The sequence below is a fragment of the Micromys minutus genome (assembly GCF_963924665.1).
Source record: "Micromys minutus genome assembly, chromosome: 23".
NCBI classification, from domain to species: domain Eukaryota; kingdom Metazoa; phylum Chordata; class Mammalia; order Rodentia; family Muridae; genus Micromys; species Micromys minutus.
Window position 1 is genome coordinate 32,096,107 of NC_137958.1, and position 22,666 is coordinate 32,118,772.

A 22,666-nucleotide genomic window follows, 5' to 3' on the forward strand; every position below is an offset into this window, starting at 1 on the left:
GAGGGCTTGGAGGGGAGGTTAACTTGGAAGGCAGATAAGTGGGGGTGGAGGGGCTAAGGCAGATTCGACAAATGTTATCATTCAAGTGCCCCCCATCGTTACCCCTGAGTCTTCTGGGCACGCCGTGCATCCCGAATACAGTCTGAGGAGGTTACAAACAGTTTCAAGCGCAATTTGTTCCCCGCTTTAATTCTCTGTTCACTGAGTTATGTGATTCTAAACATTTCCAGAAGACTGTCAAAACGCAAGCGTCCCGAGGTTTACACAGGCCACACCATTAAATAACATATAAGCACGAAGATTTAAACATTGTTTTCCAGCAATGCTAAATATTTTAGCTAAGTAAAAACTGACGCTCGAAATGCAATAGGCATTTAAAAGACTCTTTTCTGTGCCAGGATTCTTACTTTTCCCTGAGAGACCCTGGCTGCTGGGATTAAGGCGACCCCAGGGAGCTCGGCAAATGGTTGTGGGTTATGAGGTGCAGCAGGGACTTGGCGACAGCGCGCCACCCAGCTTCAAGAAACCCAGCCGCGACTGGAACCCAAGAACCAGTGTGTTCACTCTGCGGTCAGCTTTGCATTTTCTCTTCTCCTTGGAAAAAAAAAATTAAAAAGGTTGCTACGAAAAGCAGGCCTGTTTCCCCCGCCTCCGGAGTAATCACTAGCTAGGCCAAGAACAGAGCTGCAGGGCTCCAAGACTCTAGACCAGGGAAGCTATGAAAGCACACACAGGAGTGACAAGCCTGCATAGCCTCTCCCTTCAGGAGGGACACAGTTCAGGGACTGACTACGACAATGACAGCAGCCATGCCGCTCCAAACATACTATGCTGCCACTTTGGGGAAGAGAAAAACTCAGAACAAATTTCACGTGGTTCTTACCGCATGGTGATCGCAGTCCAATTTGGGGCCTGTTACGGGCATGCCACCCACCGAGAAGAAGTTATGAAAATTAGGCCTCCTTCAAAGGCTCTCAAAGTCACTGCCTTCCGAACAGAAAAAAGTCAAGGTTTTCAAAGAAACACGGACAGTGGGATCTTATCTCTTATCAGCTCTTGGGCCTCTGGTTCCTTCTTCTTGTTTCTCATTCATTCATTTACTCATTCATTCATATGCTCCTTTACATCCCAGTATCGACACCCCACCCTTCCCAGTCCAACTTCCGCTGAAGCTATAGGTTACTTTAACCATGAGAAAACGAGACTGTAGCAAGATGGGCTGGGGAGATGGCGCTGTCGGTAAGGTATCCTCTGCAAGCATGGTGGCCTGAGTTTAGATCCAACACTCGAATAGAAACCCAGGCCTGGAAACATTCACATGTGACCCAGGTGTGTGTGTGTGTGTGTGTGTATGTGTGTGTGTGTGTGTGTGTGTGAGTACAGCACAGGTGGATCTCTGGAGCTCCTTGGCCAGTTAGGTAGCCAAACTTACGAGCTCTGACCCCACGAGGGACTCCCTCTTAGTAATTGAAATGGGTGACATCCGTGCTAAACCCTGGTTTCTAAACATATGTGCACGCATGTGCTCTCATGCCTAAGCACTTACAGATAAACATACTCCTATGAGCACATATGCTTCCCAAACACACACACACACACACACACACACACACACACACACACACACACTGCACATTATCTTAAGTCTTAAAGATGGTTAGGGTGAGTGTATCAGCTCAGCAGTTTTTCCTTACAGAGAGTGAAATATATCCTCTCCTCCTCATTCTGAACCATGACAATGAGCCCACACATTACTTTGAAAGCCAGCTTCAATGGGAACACAATATCCCCAAACATGGCAAGAAGAGTAAGAACCATTAATGACAATATATATATATTGCCATTCATCACAGAAGCACACAATACAGTGAAATCAGTAGCTTTAAAAATAGTTTTATTTTTCCCATCACAGACACACAAAGCTTCTGACCATGACACAAGGCACCCCAAACTAAATATAAACTTAGAAGACATCTGTCTGACATGATTGGAGATAAAGTTGATTTTAAAGGCAAATGGGTGCCAACCCTTGGGATTTGGGGAGGGTGGTTACCAGCAAAAAGGGGCACATTATTCTTACAGTGTATCTGAAGATTGGAATCAGCATGTGTTCATCATATACATATTTATCCCAAATCAGTATGCTCAGGAGTAGAATTGTGTTTCTTCTGTATCTGTAATAAAAAGGCCAAAAAGCACTTCCTTAACATTCAAAACTTTTCCCTAGTAGACTTGTGCAGTAAGAGAACATGATTGCTAAACATCCTCAATATGGTTTTCATTATGAAAAAACATGTTTCACATAAAATCTTCATAATATAATCCAGAGGCTAAATTTGTGCATGTTTAAAATTTAAGTCCAGGCTAGATATTTGGATGTTTTCCCTTCCAGTGTTTTCCATTTTTATAAATATATACCTAGCTTTCTACTACTTTAAACACACTCAGAACTCTTTTTGGAAATCGTGGCTGCCTTTAAGTAGCATCAGTGAGACCATCATCCAGGTAGGAGACCTCCCTAATTTCCCCTCAGACTTACTCCAGATCAAGTTAGTATTGACCAAATCCCAGTATTTAAAAGGTACAAACACAGGTTGTGGGCAGCGTGCCAAAGAATAATTAGAAATAATTCCACATGATCTTGCTACAAAAACATCCAGGAAAATGAATGATTGCATTTAATATAAGAAGCATTGACCTGAATTTAAAGGGAGCAGATGCGGAAGGGGCGGAGCCACGCTTCCAACCCAGATGAGGCTTACTGTGGTTCCAATCACCTTACAGCCACATCCACGTCAGTCCCCCCTATGAGCCCACACCAGTCACTTTTGAGGTAGATGCTGATGGCTTAAAGAGAGGTAGGTAAAGTCCAAACTTGTTTTCAATCCCTGCAAAAGTTGCAACTGCCAGCTTGTAGCCTCCTACGTGGTCGGGATTGGGAGCCGGCAGCGTAATCCGGGATTTAGGAACCGGCTCAGATCCTACGGGCTTCCTATGAAGAAAATAAAGGGGGGGGGGATCAACGGACTGTCTTGAAAAATGCCAGTAGAAACTGATAAAACCATGCAACGTGAAACAATGATTGCGCTCCCGGCGACTGTGTGCTCCCTGGGACACTGTCATAGGAGGTGGGCAAACCCCAGCACGTTTCTCAACGAGGACGGAGCATTAGCGGCTGCGGATATCTAACAGTGCATTCCCAGTGACACTTACACGCCTCCAAAATCCACGTAGAACCATCGCTGCAGCAACTCATAAGTGAGCAAGGTGACACCAAACTGGGGCGAGGAGCGGAAGACACGTGCTACAGTCAGGATGGAAAAGAACAGGCATCATTAGAGTTTTAAGAGATTCCCCTGATACCAAAGGGTTAGTTAAGAACCAATTACTTCCGTACCACCAGCTCCTTTCCACAACGCTTTGGGGCCTTCTTCCCGAAGTATCTTTCTGAAGCAATCCGTCACACCGCTGTAAGTGGTTTGGCCAGCCCGGGCAGCCACCTGTAATCTCGTCTTGATAACATCAGCAGGGGTCACTAAAGATGCTGCAGGCATCCCTGGTGGCGAGACACAACACCATCTCAGACCACTCACATTCTCACTATATAAAAATAACTGTGCTTTGAACCGCTGGCCGTGGAAAGAAAGTTAAGCAGCCAGTGCCATAAAATGCCCATTTTGCTGTTCTCTGGAAAGCACAACATGACAGTTCTTTCTGTAAGATCCCCCCCCCAACCTTCATTTGTTCTTTCTATTCTTAGATACATAAAGATTTTTAAGTAATTATTTATCCGTAACACTATTTCAAGTGGTTGAGAACAAACAGAAAAAAAGTGGTTTTCAAAAAAATTTTTTTTCTTTCCTGTTGAAATCAGAACCTTCCGAAGTTATTAGGTCTGATTTTTTCAGAGGCGACCCTTATTATAGGTTTCCTCTTCATGGTTTCCTGGCTGCTGGCAGCCACAGGACGCTGCTTTTCCTCACACAGCCAGCCACCCTGCACTCCAAAACCCCAGCTTCTCTCTCCAAAAGGCTGTACCGATAGCTAACCAAACACGGGGAACCTATTTGTGACTCCCAAACGCATCCTTCTCCCAAAATTCATGTATCAAGAAAACTGTAAAACAGAAAGCTAAAAATGTATACTGTCTGGTAATAGATAAAGGAGGTCAACAACAACAACAACAACAACAACAACAACAATGACAAACCCTCCCAACAACAAGTTCCTCCCAAAATTACCAACAGTAAATTTTTTTTTAGTCATTTTTATCCAAAAATGGGGCAGCCCATGCTGAGAGTTTTAAAATGGAGACCATTCAGAAGACAGTCTCTTACGGTTTTATTACTTTTCCACTATGAACCTATTCCAAACCAAACTGGTCAGATGCAGATGCATAAATCTCCTTTGCTTTTTTTAAGGCTTAATAATTCTGTAAGAATTTCTGTCCAAACCAACATGGTCTGGCTTAGAACTGCATCTCATCCTTCAACAGACAGTTTTAAAGTCACATTTCGAGTGTGTGTGTGTGTGTGTGTGTGTGTGTTTGTGTGTGTGTGTAGCGGGAGGTTGTAACTGTGAACTGCATGCTCCCATTTCTAGCAGAAGAGTGGTGTGAGAATCTCTCTGCCTTTATCTCCACTCAATTCCTCTAACCCTCATTCTTAGGAATAGTCATTACCCAAATACTGCCTTTTACATATGCGAAGCTCTCTTTCTAGACAGCCTTCCTCTAAGAAGCACTGGGCTCCTATTATCTTGGAGGGATTACTGTCATTTTAAGCCAGAAATTTACCTTCTGACACAATACAAGGAAACATGAAAGATGCTTAGAAACCCGCTCTTTGTTCGCACTGGCCATTTTGCTTTACTTCCTGGTTTAGAGAGAGTTCAGAAGAGAGTCTCCTCTAGACAGGAAATGAAGTCCTCTAACCACGCTGCAGGGTGGTCACGTGGCTCCGTGAAAGACACGGGGTGGAGGGTGGGGCAGTAAGGAAGGACATGCTCTTTTCCCACAAAGGTACTTTTCGGATGCATTTCCTGGTCATGAGAAAATGCTGGGGAAGAGGGGAGAGTATGGGAACACATGCAACCAGAATAAAAATGCCTAAATGAAATGCTAAAAGAAACATAAACTTCTTAGTAAGATGCCTGGCAGAGCAGATTGATGTATGTGTGTTTTGGGTGCTTGTGCAAACTGGAAATCCTATAACCCAATCACAAGCCCAGCCATCTCCTCGGCAGCCTCCACACCCCCTAATGGATGAGATCTAGGCTCTCAGAACTGTTACAGACATGTCGTGTAGACTTTTATGGGGTGTGTGTAGGGGGAGTGGGGTTGACATTAAACCTGGAAAACTCAGGTCAACATTGGCCAGCCTAGTCAAAGATCCTGCACAGGGTTTGGTCACCTCACAGCTACTGATTTTCCAAACCTGAGTGGGCAAAGATTATGAATCAATTTGCCAGGTCATTCTCTGCTTTGAAATGCCTGAAGCCACTTTGATGAAATGGCTTGAGCGTGGAAGAAGAGACCAGCAGATAGGAAGGTCTCTGTCCTCACAGGGAGAGTACAGGCAGCATGCTTGATTCATTATGGACAAGATTCATGCATACATGGCCCCGGGGGCTGCCCATCCCCCCAGCAACAGAAATGACACTAGGTGCTCAGCAGCTGATAAAAGCAACTGTGGGACTTCTAACCGAGCCTGCAACTGCAGAGGATCACCCAGAGCAAGAAGAAAACTTGAGTTGGTGAGCTCAGACAGCTTCTGACACTGAGACGTTAATTTTTATAAGTATTGTATCAGGATTGATAACTCTGTGTCTTCTCTATTTAAGGCTTAAAGGTTAGTACATATTTATTTTAGGTCAAGACTGAGGCTTTCCAATACTTTTTGGCTATTAGCAATATGATCAACCTACTAGGTTGGTGACTGACAGTAATGTGATAAAGCTACTCATTAAGAAGGAGGAAAATCAGCCGGGCAGTGATGGCTCACTCCTTTAATCCCAGAACTCACGAGGTAGAGGCAGGCAGATCTCTGAGTTCCAGGCCAGTGTGGTCTACAAAGTGAATTCTAGAACATCCAGGGCTACACAAAGAAATCCCGTCTTAAAAAAAACTGAACGGGGAAAAAAAAAAGGAGAAAAATCTCAGGTTGTTTATACATACTTCACTGTAAAGCTGAACTGAAAGCACCAGTTTCCACTAGATCCGTTTCCTATGATTGGGGCTACTGGACTGGGTCCTCATGTCCTGTGTATGTGTCTACAGCCTCCACGTCCAGTTACTTCCTGTTTGACCTCCATTTTCCCACTAGATATACATAGTCATGTACATAGCTGTGGCACATATGTATCTACCACAGGGGCATGACTCTAATATGCTTACATCCCCTTTCGGCAAAGTGAGGTGAGTCACTTTCGTTCTGGCCCCTTCCTTCCCTCCATGTGTCCCCAGCAGCTCTTCTTGCAAGGTAAGTACAAGCCCTAGTGTCAGAGACAATTTGGAGAGCTCCAAGGCTTTCACTTTCCCAGCTCGAAATTTTCCCTGTCAGTGCTGCTTCAGAGTACCCCATGGTGTCGGTCTGAAATGCACCCCTAATCTGGCTGCAGAGAAGGGAATCCTTGCAAGCAGAGCAGATGCAGGCTCTGTCCTCCCTTCGGATGCTACCGCAGCGCTGTGGTCCACACCTCATGTCCTGGGCAACGGGAGGTATTGTTTCAGACTAGAAACTCATCTTCTTTTACTCACCTGTTTCTGTCCTCCTTCCTGATTCTGACATCAAGGGAACATCTTTTAAAGAGACTGTAGCTATGTTATGAGCCCCTTCCATTCTGACTTTCCATCTATGTGTTTTTATGCCACAATTCTAGGCAGTGATCGTTACTATGTCTTTATTTCCTAAAAACCTTTTTCTCTTTTTCCTGATTCTTTACTTAGCTCTGGTTCTTAACTGTGGCACCGACACTGTCCTCAGACTCTTAACTCTCCTGCCTTAGCTTCCTGAGTACTGAGTAAGTACCATTAAATATGGCCTAGATTGGTTTTCTTTGATCATGTCTGCTTTATCATTCAGAACCATAGAGATTTTTAATTTCGACAATCATTCACTAATTAAAAAACAAAACAAAACAAAAAAAACCACTCAAGGCCAGTTTTGTCTACAAAGGTTAGCCTCAGTCTTCCTAATGAAAAACTGTCTTAACTTAATCAAGTAATCATTGTGCCCAAACCTTGGGTCCATCCTCAGATAAACACATAAAATAAATTAAAAATGCCACAGAACTCTGACATGTGTTACATGTCAATTTGCTGATTTTTGACTTTGTCCAATGGTTATGAAGGATACAACGTTCTGAGGAAGTGTGGGTGAAAGATTACTATATTGTTTTTTACAACTTCCTGCGTGCTTACTTTTATTTTAGAATTAAAAAGTAAGATTAAAAAGAATCCCCACTTCCAAGCTTCCAATTACAGTTCCTGCAAAGTGCCCCTGTGGTCCCTAAATTACCATTTTCTCTGTAATTTTTCAGTTCCCATTCTTTGCTGCCCTTTCCTGTTTCAGGATGGCTTTCTGTCTACCGGTACCCGGGATCACATAAAAGGCTACTACGCTCAGCCCTGGGCGGCATCTGCCTACTCTAGGTCTGCTTCCCCATCGCCTTTAGGATGGGTGAGCACTCTGTGCTAAAGGGGCTAAGGCAGACTACAGGGCAGACCTAAGCTTTCCCAAATGCTGATGGGTAGACAGCCAGCTGAACTGTGCGGCGAGAGTACTTCAGGTTCTACTCCGCTGGGAGAAAGCTGTTAATTTATGCTTTGCTGCACCTGTGGTTAAGGTCTGACATGAACTTAAGCCCTGTCCTGCTTTTCATAAGTTCCACACAAGTTACTGGGCCAATGGCCCATTCTCTGATGATACAGTTCAGCGTTTGTAACTTACAGACAAATGTTGCTTAAAGCTCGAGGTGACACGGGGAGAGGCCAGGCTGGCTATGCGTCCAGAAAGGCAGCTTGCTGGCTTCCTGCTTTTAGAATACATTCTTCTCTGTTTACTTAGGTCAAGAGTCTCCTCTTATACTCTACAATAGCAATAGTTTTTTTTTTTTTTTTTCCTGCCAGTTTTGGCCTGTGGAATCATCAATTTCAGACACAGAGTGGTTATTTTCTGAGTACAGGCGCTGCTGTATTTTCTAGCAGTTTAATACACTCGGGAAGGAAGCTTTATGAAGATGTGCACTTCGCTACCCTGTCTCCACTACTTTATAGTCTCAAGAAGGCAAGAACTGAGTTGTTTAATTATCAAATCTTCTGTATCAGCAGTTCTCCCCTCCTATGCCCTCCGATGATTTTGAAACAGACCCCAAAACACAGACACCCCCAAAACTGCTCCTGACCTGCACCCCAAAACATACCATAAGTACATGTCCTTAATACTGGACATAGGCAAGCCCCTGGGAACATTTTCTTAATTGGTGATTGATGGACAAGGTCTCAGCTCACTGTGGGTGGTGCCATCCATAGGCTGGTGGTCCTGGGTTCTATAAGACAGCAGGCTGAGCAAGCCACAAAGGAGCGAGCCAGTGAGCAGCACCCCTCTATGGCCTCTGCTTCAGCTCCTGCCTCCAGGCTCTCACCATGTTTAAGTTCCTACCCTGACAGCCTTCAGGAATGAAAAGTGCCGTGGAAGTGTAAGGCAAACAGAGTTTTAGGTTGTGGTGTTTCAACACAGCAAGTGTAACCCTGACTAGCTCAGCAGGTGAGTGCCCAGGGGACGGGATGGCTGTGGAGCTAAAAGGCCAGCACAGAGGTGGTAAAGCCTCCAGAACATGGAGACTACTGTGGTTTCATGTCAAAACCAAACCAAACCAAACCAAACCAAACCAAACCAAACCAAACCAAACCAAACCAAATCAACAGAAACGACAAAAACAAAAAACAAAACAAACAAAAAAAAACCAAACAAATAACCCAAAACACAATCATACTTTCTACCTGTAACTTCAGTTCCCAGGATCTATTTCCCCCCAAAGGAAATCTAATCCAAGTCAGGGTAAAGCGTTTAAACCTAAAGATTTGCACTGTATTGATAAAAATCACTTATATAAGACTTTCAGTAATTTGGACAGTTCTGGGTGTCTATGATTAAGAACTATAGGTTGCTATCTCTTTATCGAATTCTATTTTAAAATCCTGGATTGTCCTCTTTACTTCTATCAGCTTTATGTTTGTGTTTCCTTGGGGATCACTCATGCAGCACATAGACACAATAGATGTGATTGCCGTTGTTGGTTGTTTCCATGACTAATCTGGAATGAACTACAATCCAGAAATGGAGGGAAGACCTGAGAGGTTTTTTTGTTTGATTGTTTGTTTGTTTTACTTAGTGTGGAGTGGGTGAACCCACTTCAATTCTGGGCCTTTGAGGTAGGAGGACACACATCTTTGATCCAGGTCTTGCGCTCGGAAGACACGCCTTTAATGTGGTCCATACCTTCTGCTCGTAGTCTATATTAAGACTAGAAGAAAGAAGCTTTTGCTCTCTGCCTGCTTGCCCTTACCTTGCTAGCCCATACATTTGCTCACCAGCTTCAGAGCCCACTTCTTTGGGGGTTCCAGCATATTTTGAAGGCCAGCTGAGGCATCTATCATTGTGGATGGAGCGACTACTGGATTCTTGAATTTTCTCTTCACGGACAGACATTGTTGGAGTAGCTTAACTGCAGCCTGTATGGCATTACAATAGGTTTTCTTTCTTTCTTTCTTTCTTTCTTTCTTTCTTTCTTTCTTTCTTTCTTTCTTTCTTTCCTTCCTTCCTTCTTTCCATCCATCCATTACATAACTCCTACTCATCTATGTCATCCATCCATCTATCCATCCATCCACCCACCCACCCACCCACCCACCAACCTATCCATCCATCCATCCATCCATCTATCCATTCATCCATCCATCCATCCATCTATCTATCTATCTACTATTCAGCTGCAAAGAAAAAAAATGATAATGTAAAATGTGCAGGTAAAAAGGTGGAACCAGGAAGGAATGAACATACTGAGTGGTTTAGCCTACACAAAGAGAGCCAACTATTACGTTTCCTCTCATCTGATGCTCTTAGCTCCAAATCTTCAGAAGAGAGTATATAAAAACTAGAAAAGTAAAGAGGGACACAGATGTGCAAACTTGGGCAACTTTTAACAAGAGGGGAGGGAGATAAGCACAGAAGGAGGGAGGACAGTAAGATAATAAGGAGTCATACTATTAGCTATCTACTTAAAGATACTTGTGACATATTTAAGCATGTGTATACACATTCACAAAGAGTTTGAATGAAAATTTCTGGGTTGATAATGCCATCCCCAGGAGACATACGGTATTTAATAAGAACCTTAACATGAAACACCCTCTTTTGAGTTGCTGGTCAGTGTTATCTAAGAGAATCCCAAATGTTATAGGCTATTGTTGGTGCCACCTAGGGAAGAAAGTTTCTATAGCTGCAGATACCATCCACTTCAGACAGAGGACCAAGAGGACCAGAATTGCGACATGATCTCAAAGCCTTCTTTCTGTGGACCATCATTCATGGTACCAAGGCACCATACAGGTTCCCAAAGGAGAGCAGAAACCAAGAGTCCTACCCAACTATCATGCTTCTGAACATAACAACTGGTATGATATAACAACACTAAAGGTGCAATGTGGTACATATACCTTGGTGGTAACCAACAGTTTTCTAATTGGACTTAAGGCCTGGTCAATAAGAAATGGAATCATGCCTTCTGCTGGGAACCTAGCCAACTACCCAGGACTAGGAAAGTCATAAATCTTGGAGGAGAACCTACAAATGCCAGTTTAGTAAACAAGCGTAACTCCTAACTACATTCTAAATATGTCTCCTTGTACCCACAGACAACTGTAGTTTTGTGAGCCCTCTCAGGTAAATGTCTCTTTCCAACAAAGACCATTACGGAAACCACAACTGGTCAAAATGTAGAGTGTGGACCATAGTCTCAATGGCTACATCTACAATATGGTTTCCGTATCTGAGGCTCAGAGATATTTGTGGAAGAGTGGCAGATAGATTGTGGGAGCCAGATAAACATGAAGTTTGCTGTGATACTGTGTCACCTAGAAGTCTTAATAACAGGGATGTGTAGAATTACATTAAGGTGATACATGATTGGACAGGAGAGAGAGGCGGGGAAAGGTCGATGAGCGGAAGTGGAGGCAGGAGAGGAATTGCAAAAGAATCAAGAGGGAGCTGGAGAAAGCAGACCTAGATCCTGGTGGCTGTAATTGATGATTGTTAAATATGAATATTCTTAAGGGATGTTATAGGTCTTTTATCTCTTATAAAGGGGCAGTTTGTATCTTTGTCCATTTGAATATAATCTTATTGTATAGAGGGTTTGTGGATTGAGAATTTAATATATAAACCTGTACAAAAAGTTACCGGGCTTTGGGCTGTTTGTGCTGGGCGGTGGGGTCAAGAAACATGCTGGGGCGGTCGCATCCACCTGGGACAGAAGTAACAGAGTGAGTGGAGTGAACTGCCTGGGAAGGGAATCATGTAGAGAGTAAAGCTTGAGGACCATGTGACCATAAGTAAGTCGGTGTGCTCAGCTCCACTCCAGAGTGGCGTCCGTGGAGTGAGACCATGAGGTGGGGGGTGGGGTAGATGGGTGGGTTAAAGGTTAGGCCTCCATTTAATATTTACTGCAATCCCATTTAAAACAGAACAAAACATACAAAACTAGAGACACCTAAAGAATGCTGAAAGCAAGAAAAATAAGTCTTCCCTAGAAAGGGCATGCCAATTAACTATCTAATACCAAATGCTTAACTCTGAAAGCACACACATAATATAACATCATAGAGACTGAGCAGGTTGAACACACACTGGTGTGACAACCATTAGAGTAAAAGAAGCCATCAGTTTGAAAAGGAGGGGTGACAACCAAGACTAGGAAGGACTGCAGGGAGAGAAGGGAAACAATACACTTATAATCTCAAAAATTATAATGAAAAAATGAGGGTATGATTATCCAGCAGTTAAAACTATGTTTAAAGAGTTTAAAATTATACACATAAGAAAAATCATTGCAGTCGAACATTTCTCAACACTGACATGATGTCAACCCCTTTAAATCTTTGTCTTTTCATTCCACAGAATTCTTTAGTGAAGTTAAGACTCCATTTATCCCAAAATTGGAAGAAGTGGGCCAAGAGGGAGCCATTGGCTCCTGTGAGTCACAGAGGTCTAAGTGGGAAGATGAATCTGGCCCATGCAGTCAGATCCCACAGCACATGCCGCAAGCCACCACCCTACAACAGTCAACGATGCCGATGAGACGGGGCACAAACACAGACACACTCAAGTAGGCAAAAAGAAAGAGGCTGGTTAGATGGCTCAGGGGTTAAGGCAACCCCCCCCCCCCTTTTTGTGTGTGTAATATTCCTAATTATCCCAGCACAGCTCTAAAGACAGAAGCCAGTCACTTCTAGAATTCACTTTAAATACATTTAGCCTCTGACCTGGCAGCCACTTCAAGAAATACATCTAATCATGTTAGTTACTTCTAGTTTTATTACCCTTCTTCCAACTATACAGTAATAACTTTTGCTTTCTGGACAGGCTTAAATGTAACCATTTGTCTAGATAACCTCTAGGGCATGAGCATCTAAAGTTCAGGTCAACTTTTAATTTTACTTTTGTATTACAAAGTGGAATTATGAAATAATATAGAATCTGAATTAGAATCTATCAGTACCACAGAAACTAAAGGAACAAAGACATAAATAAAAATCCACCAATCACCAACAGACGCTTTCTAAAAGCTAAAGTTCATTTAATAATCTAATGTGGCAATATACAAATTGATTTCTTTATGACTTCTAGAAGCTATTCAAAGAAAGTCATGTGGACTTAGTTGAAAACTGACAGAAAAAAAAAAAATTCTGTTTCTGTAACATGGGTGGAGTTGGGCTAGATCCCGGAGGGTTGGGAGGTGGATGATGGGAAACACACTGCTGTGTGGATAAGACTTACCAGCAATAGCACCGGCTAAGAGCAGGCTTCCAGGGCTGACCTGCCCGTCTTCATTTGCAAAGGAGGCTTTCACATGGGCATAGCAAGGGAAGTAGATGGCGGAGAAAGGAATGTCCCGCAGAAAGCATGCTTTGGCACCCTGTGAGGTTTGCAAGGAGAAGAAAAACCACATTAAACACACATCCCATTGAGAAGGTCAGGCTTCCTTGGAACTTACCTCAGAACAAAATATTCCTGGAGAAGACCAGATCTGTACTCACACACTGAGAGGGGGGACAGTAAAACGCAACCCAAGTACTCCAAGCAACAAGCCCAAGTCTTGTTCTTCCAAACACAACTAGCTTTGTCACAGCATGTGAGGACATGGGAAAAGGGAGTTCGAGGTCACTCTAAGGCCGAGCTTTCATTTAAAACAATTTTGGAACTCTGCCTGTGACTCTTTTCAAGTCTCAATGGGTGGAAGTGGTTGGCATTTCGGTTAAGATTTGTTGGAGGGTCTCACAGTAAGGCAGGAGGCAACCATGAAGGTACTTCTCTGTTTATACAGGAGAGAGACAAGCTATGGAGGTACAATGAAAGAAGTCCAATTTCTGCATTATTTGAGAATCTGATGAAAGTGTTGGAGCCTTTCCCAGAAAAAAAAGATTACATGTCCATAAAAATATATCTGTTTAGAGAGTTCTTGGATTCTTTTCCTTGATTAGAGTTTATGAAATATTGATGAATGCCTACCCTAAAATATTTACCATAATTCTGACACATTTAAGAGCTCAACTTAGAACAATTAACTTCAGAAGTGAAGCTTTCCATAAATAATTTCTGATGCCAAAATCATGCCATACTGAGGCCCCCATGCACTGATTATGCCCAGAATAAACGGTGGTGTTACAACATAAGCTACAACACATACGCTGACTCTTAAGCAGGCTGAGTGGGAAGGAAATTACCTTTTCAACACTTAACCATTTAATACTGTTTCTTTCATTGATTTCTAATGCTCCACATTTCCACCAATTATAAAGATTCACAAAAGAAAATAACGAATCCATCCAGAAACAACAGATCGAGCTGCATCCAGTGAGGTGTGGTTGTGCAGTCTCGAGGGAGGGCTTCTGTATGATGCTGGTTCCCGATTGTCACAGCTTTCTCTATGCCACTGCTGTCACTCACTGTTAACCGACTTTCCCTACCAAACGCAGGACTCCAACTGAGATCTCAGGGTATATATAAAGCCTTCAGTCTTTTCTTCACAGAAACTGTTGTTAGCCCAGGTCTACTGCGACTTAATTAGTTGTCTTACACAAGTAATACAAGTGGAACTTTATACCTAATCCTATTGAATTTAATCCTAGTTTAGCTCAACCTTCCAACCAGAACAAAAGCTTGGAATCTGGATTCTGTCCAGATGTGACTGGATATTTCTCCTTTGACTGACCCATAGAGACGTTATGTGCTCATTCTGCATGAAGGTATTAGAAACACAGTACCTGGCCCTCCTCAGGTACTGTGTTGCCAGTCAGCTCAAGCAAATTGGCCTTTACTCTCCAAACTGTTAGATGCTTAATAGAAAATATTCAAAAGCCCCATTAAGTCCTTTTTTCATACCACACAAAACCGGATGCCCTGGATGTTTATCTATTAGCTGCCTATCTGAACATGAGGGACCCTAAGAGCTTTTACAGTCTCACACCCTCTGTACTGGTTGGTTTTGTGTCAATTTGACACAGGCTGGAGTTTTCACAGAGAAAGGAGCCTCAGTTGAGGAAAGGCCTACATGAGATCCAGCTGTAAGGCATTTTCTCAACTAGTGATCAAGGGGGGAGGGCCCAGCCCACTGTGGGTGGTGCCATCCCTGGGCTGGTAGACCTGGGTTCTATAATAAAGCAAGCTGAGCAAGCCAGAGGAAGCAAGCCAGTAAGTGACATCCCTCTATGACCTCTGCCTTAGCTCCTGTTTCCTGACCTGCTTGAGTTCCAGTCCTGACTTCCCTTCATGATAAACAGCATGTGGAAATGTAAGCTGAATAAATCCTTTCCTCCCCAACTTGCTTCTTGATCATGTTTGTGCAGGAACAGAAACCCTACGATACCTTCCTTACAGCTGTGCCCTCCCACTGAGGGTCTTAGAGCTCCCCTCTTCCACTGAGGGCTTTTGCAGTCTCACCCTCCAGGAAGGAGAGCTTCAACCTTACCTGGGCAGCCCCTGAAATATAGGGGAAGAGCCTTAATATGTGACCCAGGCAGGCACCAAACAGCACTCCTTCCCAGGGAGAAGTGTCTTATCTGGGCAGCCCTGGAATGTAGGGCATAGGTCCTGAGATGCAACCCATGTGAGCAGCAGCCAATCAATTTAAAAGTCAACTAAACTCATCAATGCCTAATCACCATCACTGTTGCCCACTCATTACTAAGTATATAAAAACTATACTGATGGAGGGCTTTGGGTTGCCTCTCCTCTGGGTGTAGGCTACCCCAGTGCAATGGACTAATAAAACTCTTGTTTGTGCATTGATCCCTGATCTCTCATCGCACTCATGGGAGCCTCAAATAGATAAGACTCAATTGGGGTCTTACAAAGGTCATGTTCCAATACCATCTTAGGATAACTGCAGACGAGTGTAAACCTGAAGATGCTGAGATTTTTGACTTCCAGATCTCAGCTTTTGGGAGAGCACTGCAGGAAAGTGTGGTGTGAGTATCTATTGATAGCTACATGGATCACTCAGTGCTTCTGTTATGATGTGTTCTCTAAATAATCCCAGGGAATTAGTCACTCCCTTTTAGGTTTTTCTTTCCTCCTTCAGTCTGATTCTTGCCTCAGATTTTCCCATGAGTTCTGGTTATCTGTCCACAAATACATGCTGTCTGTGAGAAAACACAGCAAATATGAGATGCCAACAAAAGTCACTTAAGTACGACTCCCTCCCTATAGTAAAAATCACCTCCCATTACTCATGAAATAAATCACGAGGATTTCTTAATTGATATATTTCTTTCTACAAATTTTTCTTTTTACTATATGTCTAGCTAATGTTAATAATAGTTTCTCCTAAGGAAACTAAATTTCTCTCCAGAGAAATTCGGCTATCGGATATTATGTGTATTTAAAAACCTATAAATTTAATCTGGGGTCCATTGTTGCCACTTGGGAGATCACCAGGGCAAACACAGTAAATGTTTTAGAGCACAGTCAGCAGGAACAGAAACAACAACTCCATAGCTCACGCCATGCTGACGTTACTCCTTAAACCCACAGTGCATGGCTTTGGCTTGTTTTGGTCAGGAATGACGTAGTGCGTCCTCTGTCCTTCAGTTGTGCTGTCTATAATTGTATTTTACTTGCTCCTTTAGCCCTCTTACAACTCACCTTGGTTTGGGGTATCCCGCAAGTAGGTTCCTGTGTTCCCACCCCTTTCAAAGCTATGCTCCTCCTGGTGCCTCACACTGATAAACCTAATTCCTGTCAGCCACAGTCTGTCAATGCTCCATTCATCTGGGCTGCCACCATTGCCCCTGTCGCTCCTCACCTTCTCTGATGATAGCTCTGCTGGGGACGCTGACCTTTTAAATACCATCTCTTCATTCATTTAACCCCACAAACACAACCGTCTCTATTGAGCATCTTTGAAGGAGAAGACGGACAGGCACAGATTCCACATGGCTCCACACTGTCTACATCTTCCCAGTACTGTTCTGAGTTCTCATACCTACCCGCCCATGTCGGTGCTGGTGTTGCCTGCTTCAGATCGGAAGAAACCAGAGATCGGGGATGGCTACCTGGTTTAATTTGTAAAACGCCTCTAGCAAAATCTGGGGGTGCCAGGCATGTTCTTGATGCCAGTGGCTTTTGCTTTGGTGACGTCAGCAGGAGGGAACACAACTAGAAAGATCCACAAGAGACTTAGGAGTATGTTAGCTGTCTAGAAGGGCACTAACATGCTTCTTTGAGAAGTATTCTCAAAAGCAAAGCCATAATTTTAGTTTTTGGAACAAAGTATCCATCATTTGTCTGAGACTAACAAACTGAAGCAGAAAACAGTCGTTTTTTGTACAGGAATGCTAAAGTTAAAACAAACAAGATCAGTTTGTTTCAGGCTTTGTAGATTCAACGTGATCAAAGGTCATGAATAAGGCTGGGACTACGAACTGAAAACATTCTGGAACATAAGAAGACTACAGGCACATGCAAAACAGCTCAGTCCCCCAAGAAGCATCCTTGCCTCCCAACATCAGACTATCTCCTCCTTTCTTCAAAGCATGAGACAATTGTGCATCCCCATGAGAAGATGCATGGAGATCGAAGCCATGAATAAAGAAATCAACTTAGAAAGACACAGAGAAAGAAAAGTACCCGTAACACTATGGCACACAGTAGGACTAGCACTTGTAACACTATGGACACACAGTAGGAGTACGCTGTATTCTTCCAAGAAAGAGGCAGTGTGGTCAAACAGTTCATACAAACCGAAGCAAACATTAGGCTGTGTTAGAGGTCGTAGACTGGCAATGGTATAAGAATGCATGAGATGTGGAACAGGCCAGGAAGGAAAAACCTCCATAGGCAGCATGAACCAGCCATGCAAGTGAAGCCCAGCGCTGCTCTTCTACCTACTCAGATAGGAAGAACATGCCACGGAAGATCCTCCATTCCGTTACTGTGGAGCAAGTGCTGAGCACTGGGAACAACTTTATATTCTCAGACACCCAGGCGCAGAGGAGGGAGTGGGGCTGCGGGAAGGCGTGATGAACGCCTGTCACAGTCCTGTCACAGAAAAACCAAGCAGGACAGATGTGGGCAGAAGGATTGTGTTTCCTTGCCTTTCCTTTGGTACCTACTTCTATTGTTCCCTAAACCTGGACCTGTGCAAGAGACTCCTTTCAGCCAATCAGTTTGCTTGAGTCGGAAGGTGACCTTAGCCTCTCCTGACCAGCCAGGGAGGGCATCAGAGTCCAATCTTCCTGCAGAGGTAACTTCAAAACCTATTCAATTTCCCAGGCCTCCTTTTTCTGGACCACTACTCCTTCCTTCTAGGTCTTAGTCACAAAGGCAGGTGCCAATTTGCAGGGCTGCCTTAGGCAATCCCTGACCTGTTGCTCCCACACAATGAAAACGGAAGCAGGATGCTAAAAAGGGCTTTCAGGAGGTTCTGGGGGTGAAGAAAATACTTCTCTAACAGATTGCTTGATAAATTCTTCACTCTGTGGCCAATACCCATTTCCCAGCCCAAATCTCCAGAGGGGAAGCTGCTTGGTTTGAGTTCTACCTGCCCCAAATAAAGTCTTTACTAAGTGATCAAGTCATTCTCATGGGTAACTCTGCAACAAAGAGGCGTGCTGGGTTGCTCTGCAGCCTGCGTCAGCAATGCGGAAATCACAACTTTGGCCACTAAAAAGTTAATAAATTACATTGAGTACACCATTTAAATCCTTATTCTTTTCTGCTCCTGTATGAAAACGCCCAGAGTCTCTGGCTTCTTTTTCACTAGTTATCTAGGTGGGCTTTTCCTTTATCCTCTGATTGGCCTTGAATTTTCTGGGTACACAGTAAAATCACATATGGAAAATTACTAAACACAAAATACAACCTAATCACTAAAGTACCCTCTATCTCCGAAGAAGGGAAATTATTATTATTATTTTTTTTAATGAAAGGCTCATTGAGGAACAGATGGAAGCAATATAGAAGCATTTCCAGGCAACCTAATATGCAAATAATTTGGAGCCGATTGCACTCCAATTCTGGACTTTTCCAATGCTTTCTATCACCATGGCTACTTACAGATAAGGCAAGCATCTTTAAATATAGGCTCACTTCAGGTTCACATTTCACAACTGGCAGGGGTCCTTAGTAGCTTGAGGATGCTGGACAGTTGTTGTATCCTCACAACAAAAGAATAATTTTTTTGTGTTCCTCCTGTGTTTTTGATGTGGAAACTTGAAAGGCCAAAGGAGCTTTAATCAATTCTTAAGTTGCTGGAATTATCCATTCAAGTTTATACCAGCAGTGCTGCTGGGCATGAGAAACCACACACACACACACACACACACACACACACACACACACACACACACACACACACACAAACACACCTTTAAAAGCTCCTTCATCTGGTTGTATTCCACAAGCTACATCAACCTAACTTTAGGCAGGAAGTCCTAAGGAATGGTGCTGATAAAGATGTCAGACACAGGGCAGGTCTTTTTGCATGCTAATTCCTGCTTATTCTAGCAGTACCTGCAAACACAGCTCTAAACAGACTATTACTAATACAGGGAAAGGTAATTACACTCACAAAGGCACCTCTGTGCCGGTCAGGCACCAGGAGCCAGCAGGTCTGGGGGACTGGGGCTTAACAGAGACTCCAGCAGTGAATGCACATTGTCTAGCATGGGGGGGAAATGCCAGACAGGGACCCCCACAGTATTCAAGACAACAGTGGTGCACCTTGTCTGAGGACGTTATTTAATGCTTTTGGCACCTGTCGCCAGAGCCACCCTCTCTTCCAACCTTACAGGTTTAGAATTTATTTGGCATGCATAATTGTATATTTTGATCTGGAGCTGCAAACAATGGGCAGCGTGTCATGTCTTGATCCCTTAGCATTCCTCTCAGCTTCTCCTCAGGACATTAACCCTTCCATGCACAGCTTGGCAGTAGGGGAGGGGGGGCTCTACTCTAGGCTCCATACCCAGTTTTGTTAAAGGGGGGTGGGGCATTATGCAATGTACTTCAAGTAAAACAGAAAACTGCTAACAGGTAACTGGGGTGACATGCAAAAGAAAGCACTGGTGTGTTTCAAAGCATTGTCCTAACTTTAGTAATAATATTGGATTTGAGCAGGATCTTGCTAGGGACTTCCCCCAGTGTCAAGAGCCACTATGAAGATGGTGCTGCTGTTAAAACCAATAAACCATCCAGCAACTTAAGGTGTCAATGAACAGCCAATGACCTTGATTTAAATACAAATTATAAGGGCCTTGCAAGTGGTTCTAAGCAAGGGACTTTGGTGGCATTGTTTTCTTAATTTCATTGTAATGATACAAAAAAAAAAAAAAAAAAAAAAAAAAAAAAATACAGCAGCACCACACTTTGGTTCAGCTCCTGTGTGACTGTAAGCTGCTCTGTGTCAACAGGGCTGTCATATGGATTGCATATTTCTTTTTTTATGTAGAACTTTAGCCTCCCATCAGCAGCAGGACAGCAACCTGAGGAAATGTGCCTTTCTTTACTGTCCTCTCCTCCCTCCTCCTCTTTCTCCTAGCTATAACCATGTTTGGCAACCATATTTTTTGTTTGTTTCCTCTGTTTACCTTAATACTCTGCAAATTTATCTTCCTTCTGTCCAACACACATTCTTCAGACTACTTAAAAGCAGCCCTCATTTTATCATTATGACTATTAATTACAGCTAATATTAATAATGTAGTTTTACACACACACACACACACACACACACACACACACACACACACACCCCGCATGATTACATAGTTTCAATGTTTCTTTTTCCTTATGTGTATTGTAAATCTCCCCCATTTCTCATTCTAAATAGAACTAGGGCTTGAATCTATGCCTCATGCATTCTGGGAAAGGATGCCATCACAGCTATAGTGACAGAATTTCTTAATTTCTTTTTGTTTTTCTACTAGGTCTCATCATGTAATCCTGTTTAGTCTGAAACTATGTAGACCAGGCTAGCCTCAAATTCAGAGACCTGTGTATCTCTGCCTCCTGTATGTACCACCATGCCCGGCTTAATATTTATTTATTTATTTTATTATTGGACAGTTTGTGTATTTACATTTCAAATGTTAGTCCCTTTCCTGGTCCCCATTCCATCCCCCCTCTCCCTGCTTCTATAAGGATGCTTCCCTTCCCACCCAACCACTCCCACCTCAATACCCTGGCATTCCCCTACATGAGCTTTTACAGGACCAAGAGCCTCTCCTTCCACTGATGCCAGACAATGCCATCCTCTGCTACATATGCGGCTGGAGTAATAGGTCTCTCCATGTGTACTCTTTGGTTGGTTGTTTAGTCCCTGGGAGCTCTGGGGGTTTTGATTGGTTGATAATGTTCTTCCCATGAGGTTGCAAATCTCTTCGGCTCCTTCAGTCCTTTCTCTAACTTCTCCATTGTAATATTTCTTTCTTAATGACTAACTTGACATGTTTCTTGAGTCTTGTCAATTTATTTTATTTAAAGATTTTTGTTATTCTTTTTTCTGAAATATACTTTTACAAAGTATGAAATTCTAGTATGAAAGAATTCTAGTATGAAAAAAATACTCCTCCCATCCATACGTGAGGACAGCATGGTAAAAAAGGCTGTCCTTTGAATTGGGATCTGTCATCCTCTCTGTCCCACAGGAGCCTCTCTGCAGCTGTGTGACTCAGCACTTTGAAGGAGCTGCATCAAGTTTGGAGACTTTGACTCATTCTTCTCCTGCAATGTGTTCAACTTTATTAGTCCTGGGAAATCTTCAGCCATTCTGTTTGCCTTTCCTTCCAACTTTCTTTCATACTTAGTAAGCCATCGCAAAATTCAGTCTCAAGTTCTCTCGGAAATGCTTTCTAGATAGGTCCTACCTTCCAGTTCTCAAATTCTTTATTCAGCTGTGTTCAAATTTGTCAGGGCCACCCAATGAATGCACAGTTCTAATCATCATAATTTTACTTATTAGGATTTTTAAAAATAAATCTTCAGTTTATATTTCCGACAGTTTTAAGACCTTCATGTTTTTATATGTTTAGAGTTCTTCCTATTCCTCCTGCCTCCTACTTCTTTGTGTGACTTGAGATCTTTACTCTTTGTAGAACAGTATCTAAAAAATCTTTTGCGGTTAGGACTGAAAGTGGGCTCCTTCCCAGAAGACTAGTGCTACACTGTGTCAGTCCCAAGGGGATACTAGCAGTCTGGCATTCCCTCACTCATGACCCCCTACAGAGAAATACAAAGTCAGCCCATAAACTCAGGTCAGACCTTCTCTTCTCCCTAGAAGCAAGGCCATGTTCTTTGCAACGAGCTGTGGGAAGGTGGTTATTTGGCCATCAGCCACAGGTATAGCTTTTGGGGGTTGCAGTTTTGTGGGGGAAGATTGTTTAGCACCAGGAACAAGGTCAGAGAAGTGGTGCTCTGGCCGAAATGTGTCAGCAGGCCTGGGTTTGAACAGATGGGTGACCTCTATGAACAAATATCCTCTGAAATTTTATGACCACCTCCCCTAATCCCAGCCGTGTTCTTTCGTTCCCAGTACTTCAGGCATCACTAAGATACCTGTTTGGCAAATGCCTTTCAGCTGTGGATGCCTGCTGAACTCACCAACCTTTGTTATTTCCTTCCTTACTAATTCATGAAAAGGCTTTTACAAAATATGTTCCTCAACATTTTTAGTTGTTTACATGTGGATGCCTTGGCAATGGCTGGAAACCTCATAGAGAGAACCCTTACTGGAAGAGTCCTTCACCCCATCTTTAAACCATGTCTTTCCAAGCTTTCTTTAAAACACCAAAGGTCTCACATGCAGTGCCCCCATGATTAGTTTCTCATTTCTTCTAACTCCTTCATTATACTCAGTGAAGGTTATTCATCAATAACATTAGCAGTTATGG

At 43.2% G+C, this 22,666-nt stretch overlaps 1 protein-coding gene across 1 annotated transcript in view; it reads right to left on the reverse strand.

The window, feature by feature from the left end:
• Window positions 1-2,805: 2,805 nt before the first annotated feature.
• The window catches only part of SLC25A13 (solute carrier family 25 member 13), a gene marked incomplete at both ends in the record, with an annotated part of 160,395 nt that continues 140,534 nt past the window's right edge, over window positions 2,806-22,666 (reverse strand). The window contains 4 exon segments of the mRNA XM_080936229.1: window positions 2,806-2,992; window positions 3,214-3,304; window positions 3,398-3,556; window positions 13,056-13,194. Coding sequence (XP_080792355.1) covers window positions 2,806-2,992; window positions 3,214-3,304; window positions 3,398-3,556; window positions 13,056-13,194 — 576 coding nt within the window.